This window comes from Numida meleagris, chromosome 12 (genome assembly GCF_002078875.1).
Source record: "Numida meleagris isolate 19003 breed g44 Domestic line chromosome 12, NumMel1.0, whole genome shotgun sequence".
Lineage (NCBI taxonomy): Eukaryota > Metazoa > Chordata > Aves > Galliformes > Numididae > Numida > Numida meleagris.
In genome coordinates, this window is record NC_034420.1 from 16,379,784 (window position 1) to 16,391,712 (window position 11,929).

At 45.6% G+C, this 11,929-nt stretch overlaps 1 protein-coding gene across 3 annotated transcripts in view; it reads left to right on the forward strand.

The window, feature by feature from the left end:
* The window catches only part of LOC110405403 (solute carrier family 22 member 4-like), a 41,647-nt gene that overhangs the window by 7,482 nt on the left and 22,236 nt on the right, over window positions 1-11,929 (forward strand). Inside the window, exons 4-10 of one of the 3 annotated variants that reach the window (XM_021410671.1) lie at window positions 360-531; window positions 1,908-2,034; window positions 3,799-3,899; window positions 4,819-5,033; window positions 5,674-5,856; window positions 6,964-7,099; window positions 7,906-10,792. The exons of the other annotated variants lie outside the window; for them this stretch is intronic. Coding sequence (XP_021266346.1) covers window positions 360-531; window positions 1,908-2,034; window positions 3,799-3,899; window positions 4,819-5,033; window positions 5,674-5,856; window positions 6,964-7,099; window positions 7,906-7,981 — 1,010 coding nt within the window. The 3' untranslated portion in view covers window positions 7,982-10,792. Of the gene's footprint in view, window positions 1-359; window positions 532-1,907; window positions 2,035-3,798; window positions 3,900-4,818; window positions 5,034-5,673; window positions 5,857-6,963; window positions 7,100-7,905; window positions 10,793-11,929 lie in introns of those variants that run through there. 3 annotated transcript variants of the gene reach the window in all.

An 11,929-nucleotide genomic window follows, 5' to 3' on the forward strand; every position in this document is an offset into this window, starting at 1 on the left:
ATTGCACATTTCCACGTGGCAACCTTTAGTTCTGTTCCCAACTCATTTGAACTCTGGGAGATGTTAACAGGAGGACTTCATTAAAAGACACTATCAGCTGTTTCTTTTTTAATTTGCAGTAGAGGAGGGCTTGGTGATCCACAGGGCTCTGAACCCTCTATTAGATCTGTGAGCGCCAATGGCAAAAACATAGGGACCACACCATTACTCCTTGGCAGTGTCCACTGAAGTGCCATACAAGAGGAACTGCTCTTTTCTAACGTTGTTCAGCTTATCTCTTTGTAAATGCAGTAAAGTATGTAGTCGTGATTGACAAGAAAGAGTTAAAATGCTAATCCAACCTCCCTTGTTTTAAACAGGAACAGAAATTCTTGGCAAATCAGTTCGTATTATATTCTCTACGTTAGGAGTTTGCATATTTTTTGCAATTGGCTACATGTTGCTGCCCCTGTTTGCTTACTTCATCAGAGACTGGCGGATGCTGCTGCTGGCGCTCACCCTCCCGGGGCTGCTCTGCGTTCCGCTCTGGTGGTGAGTGCAGGATGTCCCGGGCACCTCTTCCCCTTCTCTTGGCTTTTGTTTTCCCCATGTGGAGGGATTCGCTTCGAGGTGGGGTTTGGGGGGGATGTTTTCTTTGTTGGTTCTTTTTTTTTTTGTTTGTTTTGTTTTTGGCCAGTTCTAGGCCCTGCTAACTGCCTGCTGATCCTGATGCTGCCATGGGGTTGTTTTTTTTTTTCACCAGCTTCCAGAGCAGCTTGGAAATCTTCTGCTTGCCTTCTGCCTCCAGGCACTGCTCATCACCTCACAGCTTACCCTGTGGTATTGCTCAGTGATTCGATTTAACTTTTCCTCCATGCTTTTTCCTTTAAGCCATTCTTAATGAGGATTCAACTGTCTCTGGGTGGTGCAGTCTCAGCAGAAGGCCAGCAGCGCATTGTGCTACATGGTCCAGTCCTCCCCTGAGGGTTATTTTGCTCATTTAACTTGAAATGTCTCAGAGTCCTTCACCACAGTTGCATTTTCCTCTGTCCCAAACTGCTGCTTGATGGGGATGTTGGTTTTGTATGCAAGCCTTCAGATTTCTGCTATGGGATAGGCACTGTGAGGCATGTGAAATATGTCCCTAAGGCATGGCTTCAGAGTCCTGCTCTGCAGTTTGGTGGGAATCTCCATCAAAGCATGCAGAAGATTGCCATGGGCGCGCTTTCAGTCTGTAGCTAATGCGGTGGAGATAGAAATCATGTGGCAATCAAAGCCAGGATATGGGTTAGCCCTTTGGGGAGCTGCTTGGTAAATTATAGAAGCACGGAATGGCTTGGGTTGGAAGGGTCAGAGGGTTTAGTTAAGGAAAGGTGAGACCATCTGTCCTGTGTTTGGTGTTAATTCACTCAGCACAGGTCTGGAATTGATTAGAAACTGCCATCAGCTCTGCACAGGGACACGGCCACTGTCTTTGCCTAGGAGAGCCCGCATCAGATTCATGGTGGAATTGTTTTGTACATAAGATTCCTATGACACAGAGCATTTAAATGCACCCTCTGCACATTTAAAGCATTCCCACACTGTATGCAATTTCCTGAGAATAATTTTGCTAAGCCTCGGTTGAGCTGCCCCCATCCTTGCTGTCTGTGCAGTAACTGTGCAGCTTGCTGGGGGACAGCAGTGTTCTAGCAGCACCAAAAGCAGCTCCCAGGGAGAAGTGCCCACGCTTCTGCTTCAGCACAAGGACACGCATGTCCCAAGTGCCTGAGTCCTCCCCTGGTCCCGACGGGATAGGTTGCATTGCCCACGTGCTTCTCTGCTGACTATGAGATGAGAGCATTGCTCATACAGAGCACCCATGTGGTTTTAATGATGCCTTACTTTGGTGAAAAGCGTTGAGTCATTTGTTCTGAAACTCATTGCAGGATCATTCCTGAGTCCCCTCGGTGGCTGATCTCCCAGGGAAGATATAAAGAGGCAGAAGTTATTATCCGAAAGGCTGCAAAAATAAACAACACCCCAGCCCCAGCCGTGCTTTTTGATGCCGCCGAGGTATGTGTCACGCATCCTATCACTTTTGGCTTGTTGTAAACTGGCAGAGCAGAACTGGCTTCCAGCCGCAGCTCCCAGAGGCTGGCAGGGCTGCTGGCCTCAGGTAAGTGTTGGGGCAGCAGGTTCAAGTCAAGCAGCCACAGGGCTCACTTCTTGGTTTGCTTTTTACAAGTAAAACTCTTTTTCAGCAGAAGTTGGTTGTGGTTTTCAGAGCAAGGGTGACCCAGCTTGCTTCACCCTGGGGGCACCAAGGAGGCCTGAGGAGGACAACTTTGACCCCATTCCAGCTTGGGGCAGTGTCAGCTGTTTGCATTTTAACTACGGCCCTTCAATGGGCTGCACGTGAGCGCTAAGTCCACATCCACGTGTGCAGGGTCGTTGCGGCCCCAGGGATGCTTCCGTTGCACGGAGCAGCATGTGCTAGAGCTGCTCTTAAAGCATGTGACTAGGGTGAAGGCACTGAATCACGTTAAGCTCTTCTGCAAGCCTGTTTTTTTTCTTGTATTTCATATTTTTTGGTTAAAAGGAGAAAGCCAAGGAACTGCTCACAGCTGTGACACAGCTGGGTTTCGTGCCTGCCTCCCTACAGGAGCTTTGTCCCACTCTGGAGCTCCTGAAGACTCAGAAAGAACCCAGGCTGAGCTGATGGTGACCGTGGGTCTGTGTTGGGTCTGAATTTCTGCATCTCACCAGCACCTGCATTGTGTCTACTGACATCTCCTGGTACAGCAAGATCAAAGCACCACACATCCCTTGTGATACTTGGAGCGAAATGCTGCACGCTGCCCCTCTGGTTGGCAGCACCAATTTATCATGCTTAAATTTTGGCTGAGCTGCTGAAGAGCTCTTTTCCAAACATCTGTGGTGCTGTAAATTCAGGTGTATGTTCCATCTGTGGGAAGCTATGTGCACCATGGAAGCATTATCCTCACTTCCCAGTTGTCCTTCGTCCTGGATGTGACCTTTCAGGCTCCAGGGGCTGAGTGCAGCTCATCACTGTGCATTTTTGGGACCAAGCGGCAGCTCAGCTGTGCTCACTTCGTGGGAACCTTGCATCCCAAGAGCCTGTCCACAGCAGCCTGAGGATGATATCTGCACCTGAAGCCTACCACTGAAGTGTTCAAATGCTACTGTAAAGATGTTCGTCAGAAACCATCGTCCCTTCCTAGGAAAGGGAAATCTTGGGGAGCCCCATAGGAGGGTCAGGGCGGTTCATCTTCGCTCTGGGGCTGGGTGGAAGCCTGGCTGCCAGCACTGACCTCTGCTCGGGCTGCTCCATGTCCCAGCAGGGTGCAGCCTGGCTCAACCTGGCCTCTGTGCTGAGACCTAGCATCAGTCTCCATCCCCTGCTGGCAGCAGGCAGCTGTACTGGGCGGTGTTGTGCATTTGTCTTCCACCCTTTTGAAAGATGAGCAGAAGAGAGCTGAGTGCATCAGTGCACATGCACAGAAAAAATGCCTTCGCTCATGAGGTTGCTCCTGGAAGGACTGTGTTAGATCCTTGAGGAAGTGTTAATGCGGCTTTCTGGTCAGCTAATTTGTGCATGCACTGCAGCTCAGTCCCAAGCGCTGCCTTTTTTTACCCAAAAACTCAAGCCACCATGGAGTGCTGCTGGTGCAGAGGCCAGCTCCACTAAGGACTTGGGCTGACCCGTTATCCCAGTGCAGTCGTAACTTCCTACTGCCCAAGCTATTGGTATGCAAGGGTTGTTGTGCTCTGAGGTGTGTGGGAATTTTTTTGGTTTTGTTTTCCTTTTTCCTTCAGATGCAGGATTCGAAGCCTCAGCAGCAGCAGAAGGCTATCCTTCTGGACCTATTTCGAACCCGAAACATTGCAACTATTACTATTATGTCATTACTTTTGTGGTAAGGAAATGTGTATTCCTAAAGTACCCAGGCAATAGAACAACCTGATTTGAGGGCACATGTCTCAAGTTTAGATAATGAGTTTCAGCCTTGGCGCTTGCCCACACATGGCCCTTGGCTGGTACATGTCCCTCAATGGCCCCTGCACCTGCGCTGCATTAGCACACAAGTGTAGAGGTGTAGCCTCAACTCAGTGTAAAACAGATAGGAAACCATATGTAACAGCCTATGTGATTTTTTTTTAAGAAGCTCCCATCTCTGTAGCCTCTATTTGAAGAGAAATGTCTCAAAGCAGAGGCAGCATCTCAGTAGCATAACAAGCACCAAAACCAAAGCCAGCGCTTGTGTTCTTCCTACCTGTGAGGTGCCTGGGCAGCCACAAGGAGTGAGGACCGAGTAGTGCATTGTAGGCAAACTGTGGCCCCTTTCTGTACCTATTTCCCCACAGGAGGGATCTGGCCAGCACGCTCGGTATGCTGTAGGGGGGCAGGTCTGAAACCTGAACGTCCAGCTCTGTTGTGAAGATTAAAGTCAGATGTATGCAGACTGCTGAGGGTGGGAGAGCCCATCAGTGGAGCGTGCCACAGTTGGCATGGGAGGCTTCCTAGTCTTGTGTCCTTGTGCTGTTAATGAGCCCATTGCAGGGAAAAGCCTTTGTGAGTGACTTCCACAAAGCCTCATACTTGGTGTAGAAGGCGGAGGCAGGACAGAGAAGTCGGAGGTCTGCAAGCTGCCGTGGATGTGGTCACTGGAAGGGATGGCAGAGTTAGAAAGATGGGGCTGCCACTGAGATGGCTGAGCCGCGATGCCCGTGGCGATGCTTTGCGACATCCGATTTTTGTAGCAACCTCTGAGGCAACACCGGAGGTGTTCAGAGCGTAGTGTTTCGGGAATCATTTGGTATGATTGCTTTTCTCAGGTTTTTCACTTCCGTTGGTTACTTTGGCCTTTCCCTCAACACTCCAAACTTGCACGGCGATGCCTACATCAACTGCTTCCTCTCGGCGGTCATCGAAGTCCCGGCGTACGTCATCGCCTGGCTGCTCCTACGCTCCCTGCCTCGCCGCTACTCCATATCTGGCACCTTGTTTTTAGGTGGAGGTGTTGTCCTCTTCATTAAGCTGGTCCCTACAGGTATGAGATCCAATTAAATAAAACATCACCATATTTTATGCTTCTATCTAACGGTTCTGTGAAATTACTCGGAACCGTGATCAAATTTGGGATCTGAGGTGAAATTGATGCTTTAGTTGTGATTTTTTTTTTTTATAATACATATGTATATGCTGAGTCACACACTGCTCTCAATTATTGTGTCAGATTTCTGAGCTTTTTATAGGCCAGGGGAACCAGCCAAAAGCGTACTGTGATTTATTTGGTTATGCAGAGAGGCTGAAACCATCCTGCAAGCCTCCCAGACTTCACTGTGTATAAATCTCCACAGAATTTTGCAAACTAGGGTTGAATTTACACTTGTGCTTTGTTACTGTGTAATTTCAAGAATGACTTTTCACTGGGAGAAAACCAAAAACTGAAAAGTACACAATAACGTGTCCCTTCTGCAGTGAGCTCAGCTGGGAGTCTGCAGCCAAGTGGGACTAATAGGCAGAATTAGAAACAAAATAAAACAGAAAATCCAACGCAACTTCTAGGGGAAAAAAACAACAACAACAACCACCAAAAACAGCACTAAAGTCCTTGAGAGCTAAAAGAAATACAAGTAATGAGCAAAAAGTGTTGTTTACTAATCTCGATTTTTATCTTTCTCCTCCAGATCTCAATGTCCTATCTGTTTGCCTGGTGATGCTTGGAAAATTTGGCATCACAGCTGCATTTTCAATGCTTTATGTCTACAATGTGGAGCTGTACCCAACGCTGGTCAGAAACATGGCAGTTGGAGCTACGTCCACGGCTTCCAGGCTGGGCAGCATCATTGCTCCCTACTTTGTTTACCTGGGTGAGCTATCCTGCATTCTTGCCTTGAGCTGCATAACTGCCCAGAAGTTACCTGAGCTTCTGAGGTGCAGGTTCAGCTGTTAGCCCACTCCATTTGCTGTCCTTTGAGTCCCTTCTCTCACATTGGGTCTGAGTTCACTGCTCTTTACTAAGCCAGGCACCTGGGCATTCATTTTGCTTTATTTCTTAATGTTCACGTCTTGATCTATGACAGAAGTATTCATTCCTCAAAGGGTTTGTTGTTTTTGTGACACTCTTTAACATCCCATTCTGAGCTCTGTGTGAATATTGTGCAATACAAATGTAAAATAAGAGACAGAATGGCTGTGGTGCTCCTGAGGGTCTTCAGTCTCTGTTGCAGCGTAAGTGGCAGTAACAGATGTAGACAGGAATAAGCTTTTATTGTTACTTTTTTCTCACAGGATCTCATAGGCTCTGTCTTTAGAAAGTCTTGTTGCAGTCATCAAAATAGTTGTCTAAATGTTAGGAGGCTTTAGGAGAAACTGGTGAGCAGCTGAGATTTGCCACAGCTCAGTCAGGCCCTTGCAGTTTGTCCAGCTCATGAGCACAGAGGAGATCAAATCACAAACTTTGGCTCTAAATGTGAAATACCCAGAGGTCTTCATTTTAACCCTAGCTTATTCCTCACATTAGAAGGCGTGCTGCTATATCCCAACTACAAAATGAAGCTGTCAAGTTCAGTTTGGTACTTTCTCTGCCTTACTTTAATTCCTAGCTAATCCCTTTACTGAAAGATCTCTCAAGTTCTGTGTTATCGTGATGGAAGTGTTGCATTCTGCCTGAACGCTGGTGCACTAGCTGCAGGCTGCTGGCAGGGGCCGCTGCTTTCATGTCCTAAATCAGGAACAGAGCAGACCGAGGTCAGAGCCTCTTGTCTGTCCCTGCAGAGTGATGCTTCTTCCACTTCCAACAAGGAAAGTATGTAAGAATTCCCCCCACTAATGGCCCATTAGTCTGAATTTGACCTCCTCGCTGCATTATTCCAAATTAATTCTGCATTGCAATGATGTCTGAAATGTAAACTTTATGTGCGGGTTCATTGATGGTGGCCACATAATTGACGTTCTCCTGTCCCATGTTCTGCCAGGTGCCTACGACAGATACCTACCATATATCGTCATGGGAAGCCTGACTGTGCTGATAGGGATCCTCACCCTGTTTCTCCCTGAGAGCTATGGCAATGCTCTGCCTGAGAGCTTTGAACAAATGCTGAAGGTGAAATGGTAAGCTGGCCTTCATTCATCCCATTCTTCACAAGAATTCGGGACTCCTTTGTGCATAATCTCTTTTTACAATGAGCAAATGTTTCATCAGATCTACTGCAAAACATCAAAGCTTTCAGAGTGCCCTTTAGATCTGTTGTTGTTAATTCCACAGGCAGCTCTGAACCTGAGCCCAACGTGCTTGAAGGTGGGCATTCACAAACAAAGGCTGACCCCCACCAGGTGCTGTTTTGGGTACCCTAAGCAAATATGCCCACTGAAATCTGCATCATAGCGCTGATGCAGTGGAAACAGTGCTTGCTAGCCACTACTGTCAGTGGGAAACTAGTGCAGAAGGAAATTGGATTAGCTAAAGTACAACTGCATAGACACTGTTCTGCTTTGTGAGAGAGAGTGAAAAGAATTTGCCCTTATAAAGCAAAAAAATAAAATAAAATAAAAAAACCATGGAATTGCCTGCAGCTAACCCTTAGTTGGTAAAGGAGCTGCCACTGTACTTTCAGAGCAAAAAGATTTCTCAGGTCAGGTTCTCTGATAAGAGCACGCTGCTCTTTTTCACAGCTAGGGACTTCTCATATATCTGACGTCGCTTTTAGCTCTGCAGTTGATGTCCAGATTCCCTTTGCAGACTTCTTGCATAAACAGAATGAAGTAACTGAATTACAGTCAGAGAAGACCGTTTTTTTTCCAGTGTTTAGTTTGGTAATGTAACACGGTTATTTTAGCAGTGCTAATTTGGAGGAGTCAGTGTCTGCCCTCACTCTGTAAAATGTTCTGTGCCTTCTCAATCTTTTACTTGCTTTCAGTTTCAGAAATGGGCAAAAAGCCACTGGCATTAAGAATCCAGAGGAGAGTCCTAAAACTCTCATAACACCGTTGTGAAGAAGGACACACACTCTCAGAGGGGCTGAAAGAACAAGATCTCAAAATGCATTTTCTGCCACAGGAAAATGAACAAAACCCAACAGCCAATGCTATGGCACTGCAGTTATTGTCCCTTGTGCTACTGTACCTATGTACCTATTTTCTGAACAGATGCTGTTCGCTCCCATAGGGCTCTTAGTTTGTAATTCAGTGTTCTGATTCCTGGAGTGTGTCAGCAGATCCAGTCCCTGCTGAGAAACAGAGGTCAGTATGTGCTAAGCATGATTTGAGGAGTAATAATACAGCAATGTCTGCACTCAGTTATGTACTCAGTGAAAGCTGCTAAGAGGAAAAAAAGCAGGTAGGAAAGGTGATGGTGGTGGTTTTCTCTCACTGTGCATACTGACTGGGGGAAGAGGAGCTGGATGTCTCTTTGAACATCTCACACATCTCTAAAGGAAAGATCCCAGCCTCATCTGAAATCTGTAACGGAAGCCTGATACTAAGTGGGATCCAAGTTTAGTTGTAGCAAAGCACACAGGCTTCACTGAAAGAACGTGTCTTTTAAACAAGGCCTCAGAGTAGCTTTTGATGTTGCTTGTTTCCCATGACCCGGGATCTACTTCTGGTCCACTTGTCCCTATATAAGCTGATGCTTTTTCATGAAGCCTGAGCCTGCTGAAGTCACTGGGCTTCATGAGCGTTCGGGTGCAAGGACTGAGCTAGGCCTATAGCTTGCTGGCCTCCTTCTGATGGACCATGCCCACTTTCAGAAGAAATAGGCTTTAGCAAATAAGTGATCCTGTTCAAACGTGCTCTGCAGTTTTAGCTTTTGGGTTTCTCATAGTATATTGACGTAAGCAACTTCTGTATCTTTTTGTGGTTCTTCTTCAAAGCATTTCATTTCCCCTTTGAATATATACTACACTGTGCTGTACCTTCAGAGAAAACTCATCTCAGTTTTGAAAGCCTCTACAAAAACCTTTGTACCATTTACAAATTTAAAGGGGATTTGATACTTGCAAAGATCTGATGTTCTGTACGGGAGATTTTTATGTGCAGATATTAAGAACTGAAAAGGGCTAATTTGGGACCATACTTCTTTTTACCTTTTTTTTCCAAAGCAAAAAAAGCTGCCAGCAAAGCCAGTATTCTATTTTTCCAGTCCTACAGGTTCTGCGTGTGTTTTTTTAAAGTTCAGCAAAGCTAGATGAGATGAAAAGTTGAATGTAGTAGAGCTTAGATTTGTGCTACTACTGTTTTATGAACACTGCATAGTCTGAAAAAAAGTTTAATGCCTTTTACTTTTCTATTTATTGGTTGTGCGTGGACTTCTCGGCCACATAAAGTCTCTCAGGCTGGGTAGGCTGATTTTTATCTTCTATAAAACCATTTAGTGGTGATTCACATTGTGTCAGGGCCAACAAAAGCACACTGTCTCATCTCTTAATGTGAGAGTTCATGGCAGTGTGTCTTGTGCTGGCATTTGGCACAGGAGTGAGGATCTCCCTGTAAGTTCAAGCACAACTATAAAGGTTTATAATGTTTAAATGCAAGGAACTTGTGCAATCATCTCAAGCTGCTCTTTGGGATTTGGAAATACTACTTCCTTTTATATTAATTTTCTACAGTCATGCTTTTTGCCATAAATGTAATGTGCCATGAGGCCAATGGCCCTGATGTTCTCATCCCTTCTCAAACTGGAATTTCTTTAATGACAGCAGTATTTAATTCTTTATTTTACTTACTGCAAAGTTAATCTGTAGAATAACTATTTAGGCATAACTATATTTCTGAACAAAACCTTTCTATTGGTGTAGGACAGGTTTGAGGACTTGGTTAAATATAGGTAGCCTGTATTTTTATGAAGATTTTTATATTAAGTTCATACTTATTTTATGTGATTGTAGGCTTAGGTATTTTTGAAAGGTAAATATTTTTATATACTTGAACTTTGTAGTATCTTAAACCTAGATTTCATTTTTTAAATAAGGAAGAGGATTGTGGTTTTTTAAATACCTTGCTTTAATTGGTCTCATTTTTCTTGCTTTTACCATTGATCTAAAGCTAGTGTCATATTTTAGTATTTTTAATAGCAGATTAAAAAAAATGCAAGAGTGGAATGCACTGTTGACAGGAGTGTGATGTTGTTATAAGGACTTAGTGTGTCTGAGCATAGTCAGAATGAGAAAATGAGATTGCTTCAGCTGATGAAGCATTTGCGATGAGGATTTCAGTCCTCTGACTGTATTTTCTCAGGCTTGAGTAGGGATTTCTGAAGAAACTCAAAGAGCAACAGTCTGCTGAAGAATCAGACAGGGATGAATCTGGAAGGCAGCAGTGCCAGTTTCTGGCAAGTTACTAAATTTGTAATTGTAAGGCTGAAGAAAACAGAATTGGCTTAGTAGCTGTTGGCAGAAAATAAATGTATTTCCAGTAAGCCACCTAAGACTTTCACTGCAATCTTCAGTGAGTTTTCTGTGTCAGATACTCGATGGGGCTCACTGTGGGACCTGTGTGCTCATCTCAGCTGGGAGGTGCATGTACAGCTCTGACCCGAAGATGGGAGGGAAGCAGAACTGGATGGCTCCTGCTGATTGCACTGTGCCTCAACTTTCTCCTCTGCTACGTTTACCCAGGTCTCTCTGTGTAACCTCTTATCATCCGTAAGATCTGACACTGGTTTATTGGATATCTTAAAGCACATATAAAAATGTAGTTGTTGTCACCTGGTAACTTCTGTCTTTATTGGAATAAAACATATGCTGGCATTGTGTAACCTACTTTCTGTGTGGATTGTAGTTAAAGAATAAAGTCTCTTAAATTTAACACTTGGTGTAAGGATATTTAAAGAAGTAATTAAAAATGAACTTAGCATGCATAAGTTATGAAAATAAAAGCCTAAAATAAACTCTTCCACACAAGAAGCATGCTGCTCTTCCCAGCTCCCCGTGAGCAACCTGGACTTGACCATAGCAGCATTTCAGCCTTGCACCATCATCAGGCATTGACCATAGCAGTATTTCAGCCTTGCACCATCGTCAGGCATTGACCATGACAGTGTTTTGGCCTTGCACTACGCACCTGGCTTTAGTCATGGCAACATTTGGCCCTTGCACCTTAGACCTGGCCTTGGCTATGGTGATATTTTGGCTTTGCACTATGAGCCTGGCCTTGACTATGGCTTCATTTTGGTTTGCTGGAAAGAAGCAGGCCCAGCTGTCAGGCCACTGCCCAGAGGTCAAGCACAGCCCAAGGCTTCCCTCCATTGCCTGCCACCTCCAGCGCACCAGGGGCTCCTTGCTCATCCCTTGCTGCCAGCACAGGCCCAAGGCCCTGGCCAGCCTTGGGCTGAGCAGAGCAGGAGCCTATCACAGAATCATAGAATTGCAGGGGTTGGAATGGACCTCTGGAGATCATCTAGTCCCAGCTCCCTGCTGAAACAGGTTCCCTACAGCAGTTGCACAGGAAAGCATCCAGGTGTGTTTGGATACATCCACAGAAGGACATTTCCCCACCCTCCTGGACAGCTTGTGCCAGGGCTCTGCCACCCTCAGAGTAAAGTCCTTCCTTGTGTTCAGATGGAACGTCCTATCACCGCTCCTCTGCATCCCTGCAGCTCCAAAAGGAGTTTATATTTTGCTTTTAGTTCTCAGTGATCTATTCAGATAGCAGAAGGCAATAAATTGCATTCATCTTCCTACACTGTGTGGCCCACGATGGTAACCGGTGGCGATCTCTCTTGTCTTTATTGACCTTCGAGCCCTTTTCCATTGTATTTTTGCCCCTTGTTCCCCGGAGCTGGGGGAGTAGTGGTGAGGTGCAGTTCAGCTGCGCACTGGGGTAAAGCCACCGCGAGCACAGTGGCTCTGTACTATTCAGTAGATGCGACCGTAGCATATCTACTTATTATCATACTGCTTAGGACATTTGTGGCTTGAAACACGCAGGCAGCAGCGCGGACCC